At 37.8% G+C, this 6033-nt stretch overlaps 1 protein-coding gene across 2 annotated transcripts in view; it reads left to right on the forward strand.

Moving 5' to 3' along the window:
- BTLA (B and T lymphocyte associated) overlaps positions 1-5521 on the forward strand; it is a 31475-nt gene extending 25954 nt beyond the window's left edge. Inside the window, exons 5-6 of one of the 2 annotated variants that reach the window (XM_035000173.1) lie at positions 625-671; positions 3248-5521. In XM_035000173.1, coding sequence (XP_034856064.1) covers positions 625-671; positions 3248-3484 — 284 coding nt within the window. In that variant the 3' untranslated portion in view covers positions 3485-5521. The remainder of the gene's footprint in view (positions 1-624; positions 672-3247) is intronic. The other variant, XM_035000174.1, reaches the window with a different exon arrangement.
- The last annotated feature ends 512 nt before the right edge of the window (positions 5522-6033 follow it).

The following is a 6033-nucleotide window of genomic DNA, read 5'->3' on the forward strand; positions in this document are numbered from 1 at the left end:
TCAGAATACTGAGGGAATCCTCTGTAACCCTAACTTTACATCTGCAACTCCAAGACTCTTGCCGTGGTCCCTCCCCAGCTTTCACCATCTTTATTGAGGCTGCTTCAGAAAACTTTAGAAAAAGAGGCAGGGATAAATCCTTTGACCTACCACATCTGGAGTGAACTGGGCCAGAGGAGATCCTGGCCTCTGTAGGTGAGGGGATAGCAGTGTGTCTGACATCGAGTATAGCATATCCCCAGCACAAGGATCTCCAGCGTGTTTAAAGTGATGTACTAGATCCTGCCCCTTCCTCTTGGATAAGCTGTAGGGCTCTCTGGAGTAAGAAGTAAAGAACCAGTGAACAAAAGGAGCAGCATGAATGCACACAAACTGAGGCGTATGTGCCTTGCTGGTCACAGCAAATAAACAAGCCAAAACTAGTAATAACACTGCCATGCCATGCAAGTGGGTGGACATGGGTGGGGAGGCATCCCACCTCTGCTCTAGACACTGAATTTCAACCTAGCAATCAGATTCCAGAACGCATATTCTTACCACAACCTCAACTTACAGGGAATTGGGGAAGAATTTTGTGTTGTTCTTTACTCTTCTTGGTTTCTTATTTTTCTTTTTCAATTCTAGCAGAACAAAAGAAGCCTTCTGATACTGCAGGAAGGGAAATTAACCTGGTATGTTCTATGTATTTGTTAAAACAAATGCAATCTATGTTATACCATGTTCATCTTAATATATTATTTTAAATTTAATAAGGCTATGTAACACTCACCCTGTGCCAGGAACTGTCCAAATGCTCTCCGTATATTGACTTGCTTTAAAAAAATGTGTTTATTTTACATTTACCTCCATCTGCAGCAAAGATTCTTCAGGATTAACAAGACTCATAATAAGTGGCCTTTTGGAAAGGCATGAGTGGCAGTGCAGACCAGAAGTAGAAAAGTCAGAGAGTGGATTATATAAACCTTGGCTCTGCTCTTGGCCTGTTATGTAACCTCAGGTTCTTCATTTATTCTCACAAAAAATACCTTAAAGTCTTTCTGGAAAAGAGTTGAGAGTTAATGAAAGAATGAACCATAAATTATCTCATAAAATAATGTGTGATTTCCTCCTAGATCACCAGCAGATAAAGAAACTTGACCGGAAAAAGTTATTATGCAAAAGTCTTTCATAATGTGTGTGAGCTCATCAAGGAAGAGACCTCCCAGGCAAAGCCTAGGGCATTTTGGAGGCAGGGCCAAGTTTTCCTACAAGTTCTTGGAATATAAAATTAGGCTTTTTCTTTTGGGTTCAATGTTGTGTAAATATTGGAACTCAAAAAAAAAAAAAAAAAGCAAGCTGAGGCAATACATTTCTGAAAACATTTTATGAAGTTCTTTAGTTAAAAGCAAATAGTCATAATTAAGGTACTGTAAAGGAGCTTTGTGTGTGAGTGCATGTTTCAGGGTAGAAGGGTAGAGATAAAGATGTAGTAACCTTCTCAAAAGTTCCAGAAGTGCCAAAGGCAGATATCGCCAATGATTTTACATATAATATTAAGTGACACTCAGCATCCCCACCAGGTTGCCCACTTTTAAATCAAACCAAATGCATTCAACTTCAAACTCATATTAAGTTTTTAGTAAGCGGCAATAGGCAACATTGTGTTGGGTGCTAAGGTTTTGTTTCTTCAAGCAGGAAAATTTTCTTAAATGTTGTTTTCTTACTTCCTGTAGTGAACACCAATGAACTACATTCTGTTACCATCAGGACTGAGATCTATGAAACCATTTAAAATTATAATCTAAATAGTTCCTTGTTAAATTAAGCCCAGGTTGGTTAAAATGTAGTCATAGTTCTTCCTGTGTAGGCTGGACAAATTATTTATGATCTGAAGTTGAATTCAAGAGGGATTCTGTGTGTGTGTAATTATTCGGGAATTTTGTTTTAAGATGTCTGTGTCTTTCACAGGAACTCAGAGCTTTGTGCCATTTGAGTTGGCCAACATTTCAGAAAATAAAGTGGTGTAATATTAAATCTTTGAGACTAAAGCTTTCTTAGGAAGGTACTTGCATTGGAACCAGTGGAATAGAAATCCAAAGGAGAGAAAGGAACTGGTAAAAACATGGCAGGTACATATAAAAGCCAAGGTTCTTGTCTTATTCCACAATGGTCCCTGGAGGGTATACTAAAAAACACTGAGCTGTGTATTTTTTTAAAGTGCTTTGTAAACTGCAAAATGCCATACAAATATAGAGTAGGATAGCTGCTTTGGTGTTTGTCATCTCTATCAACCACAGTGTGGCATGCCAGCTTGTGGCATCTGCCCACTTGACTGAGGTGCCATGGGATACAGTCAGCCACAGAGCACCATGTTTTCTTTAACCTCATTCATTTTAATTAAGGTTTCCATGGAAACCAGCCATCTTTTGGGAAGGGAGACAGAGTTGACAGGGACAAGGGAGTTGACAGACATACATATTGTAAAAGTACAACAAGGATCTTGTTGACATATTGAGGATTTATGGCTACTTATTAGGTCATGTGACAGTTTTATTCTTCAGCGCTTCTCTGGAGACTTTAACCAGGCTCCTTCGAATGGAGGTTGGGGCACTTTTCAGCTGAGTCAAGAGACTGGGGAGGGTAAAGCGATTCCTGCTTCGTTCAATCATTCAGCTTTAGTGTTATTTTCTGGGCAGCCACCTCATCAGAGGGAAGCAGGATGCTCAGCAGCTAATACTTAGCTTCTCGGGATAGGGCCAGACAATAATTTGTGGTAGAATTCTGCCAAGGAGGGGTAGGAGATGTACTACTTCACATACCAAATGAGGACGACAAAGGACCTGACAAGGCATGTAGACTGTCAAAGACAGTGGACTTCATGCCTTCAAGGAGTTAGGCCAAACTTCAAGAACATAAATTGACTGACAAAACTGGTATTTAAAAATTGAAATAACACCTCTTAGCATTAAAATGGTATCTTCATTTTTACCAGGTAAGGTTCTTGTAGAGCTAGAAATGTTCTGTGACTTCAAAAGTGACTAGTAAGAGCACAAAATAACTACTTGGGAGGAACACAGTGGTTCTAAGCCTTTCATCTTTCAACAAGTGAGAATCTGCTACAGATGTAGGTGTCAGCAGCAGAAGTGAGGAAGAGTAAATTATCTCTGTTGGTGTATTAACTCAATTTAGCATCTACTTATAGTTTGCTAATTGTATGCACTATCACATCCTTAGGTGGTAGTTAAAACAATCTTTTTTTCTCTTATAGGTTGATATTCCCCAGCCCTTTAGGAGTGAGCAATCAGGAACTTGTACTTATGATAATGACCCCTGGTTCAAGGTCCAGGAAGAGTCTGAAGTTTATTCTAACCCATGTCTGGAGGAAAACAAACAGAGCATTGTTTATGCCTCCCTGAACCATTCTGTCCCTGGAATAAACCCAAGACAAGCAAGGAATGTGAAAGAAGCACCTACAGAATATGCAGCCATATGTGTGAGGAATTAAATTTGATCTTGATCTCCAACAGTGATCACTGAATGATCAGCATGTCAATACCATTATCTGAGCCCAACAAAATGTCCAATAATATTCCTTGACCTGAGAAGTTTCACTTCAAGGAGGTTCATGTTGGTGTTGGGTCTTAAGGGTCCATTGGACAAGTGACTAAAATTTCTCCCAAAATACTGCAAGGGAACTTTTTTATATTATAGCCTTGAACAACACAAAAACCCTCCCCTCCAAAACTGACTGGTATTATGAGTAGCAGGGTAGTAGAACTTTTAAACTTAGCTACATTTTACCCAATGTACAAACTTAGTATATTTTTTGGAGGATAAGAGACACAGGTAGGCAAGAGAGATTTGTGTTATCTGGATTAGTTCACTACACTCTCTTGACAAAGAAAGAATGTCCCAATTTGACTAACTAACCATCAACAAAGTAACGATGGTATGCTTATTTCTGGTCATTCTTCCATGATGAGAAATTTTCCTCTGTCCATCTCATACTGGGGTTTCTTAAATGTAAAGAAGAAATCATTTTAGACTTGATATAAGAAAAGAATGGGAAGGATAAATGGTGCAATTAAGATGTGGAATACACCAACTAATGTAGAGTAGATGTTGCCCATCCCTGACAAATGGTTTTATCGACCCTGTTACACTGCTAAGCAAACACAGGTAGTAATTGAACTATTGATGTGTGGTGCCGTTTATAAACAAAGTTGTGACTCAGTGTTTGGGTCACATGGACTAATGTATATAAATGTGACGTAATGCTGCTAGACTAATATACTTGGGGTTGTCTAAATAAATATAAAAATTAGTGAAAAAAAGTATCATCCAGCAAGTGCAGACTGATAGCTTAAACTGCATCATGGCTAACCTGATAGCAAATGAAAAGCACAGTTAATGGAATAGCGAAAAGTCTGGAATATTTCATTGGCCAAAACAGGTCGCCATACTTTCATTAAGCACTTCTGTATCTTGCTGCTCTTCTTACTAAGGAATCAGGGCAAATCATACATAGCAAAGTGGTACGCTTTCATAACAATTCATTTTAAAATACTGTAGTTGCAGCCACTTGAGTCCAGCAAGAGGAGATGGTTTCAAAGTTTCTGAATTTCCAGAGTACTTGAGTCTAATTATTTCAGAAATAGCCTACAACTTTATTCAACAGCTTGAGGCTATTAGGATTCTCAGGTGCTGCTACTAAATAAGGCAATACACCTCATACAAAGTGGACAGCAAAGGTTGGGATCCATTTGAACAAACAGGTGAGCTGCTGCACAAATGAATGTGGGGTGTGTGTGTGTGTGTGTGTGTGTGTATAGAAGGAAAACTAAGTGACTTACAGAAATGGTAAAAAGAGAAACCAACAAAATTGTTTCAGTTTCCTAAAAAGTTCAGAATACTAGAAAAAATGGATCATTACAGAAAATGTACGAAAATAGTGTTTGAAATTATGGCGATGGGAGTATGATATCCCACAAAATTTTTTATCCCATAAAGATAAAACTGGGAGTTTGTGGTGGAGCTTTTCTTCTGGAACAACACTGGCATTAAGATTGTGCTCCTTAGATTGGGATTGTGGGTATTGCTTTAGACTCACTGTTATCAAGCCAGTATGATAGTGCCATACCTGGAAATTTGAGCAACTGGTTCTAGGTAGGCTCTTTCAACCAAGCTGCATTTATAAGCAACTACGTACAAAAGATATATTAGAATAACTGTTTGCGGTATTCTTAAATATAGAAACAGGAAGTATGGGGAGGATACATTTAGCTGCCCTTATCAGATAAACACACAGCTGAACAGTTCCTTCATAATTTTCTTAAATTTAAGCAACAAAATATTTTTGTCTATTGTTTAGGATATTCTTAGCTTGTCTTATAGTAAAGATAATGTTGATAATGATTTTACCTCTACAATGATTTATTCTTACATTTGTACCGTGCTGCCAAAATTCCAAACCACTTATGTTTTTATTGCTTCTTAATAAAATGTCAGAATTATATATGTATTTCCCAAATAAACCTATTTCAGTATTATTTGCGTGGCTTATTTCACTAATAATAAGGTAATGAATAATAAAGTTATTACAACTTATTTGGAATCAATTTGGTATTGGCTTTTGTACTAAAAAAAAATGCGTGGACATGAAGTAGAAAAGTGATTCTCAAGCCTAATGGTACTTAAAAACAGCCTCCAGAACTTGATAAACTTCAGATTACCAACTCCTAGCACTAAGAAATTCTCATTCAGAAGATCCAGAATATAGGCTCTATAATTTTCACCATTGAAAAACACCCCAGATCATTTAAATCAGGTTTCCCAGTGTAGAGGCCAATTCGGTATATGTGGTTTATTTGATCAGGTTTGAGCAAATACCAAGGAACATGATTGCTGGGTCATATGGTAAGAGTATGTTTAGTTTTGTAAGAAACTGTCAAAATGTTTTCCAAAGTGGCTGTACCATTCTGCATTCCCATTAGCAATGAATAAGAGTTCCTGTCCCTCCACATCCTCATCAGCATTTGGTATTGTCAATGTTCT

This window comes from Mirounga leonina, unplaced genomic scaffold (assembly GCF_011800145.1).
Source record: "Mirounga leonina isolate KUSES-001 unplaced genomic scaffold, KU_Mleo_1.0 Mir_115, whole genome shotgun sequence".
NCBI lineage: Eukaryota > Metazoa > Chordata > Mammalia > Carnivora > Phocidae > Mirounga > Mirounga leonina.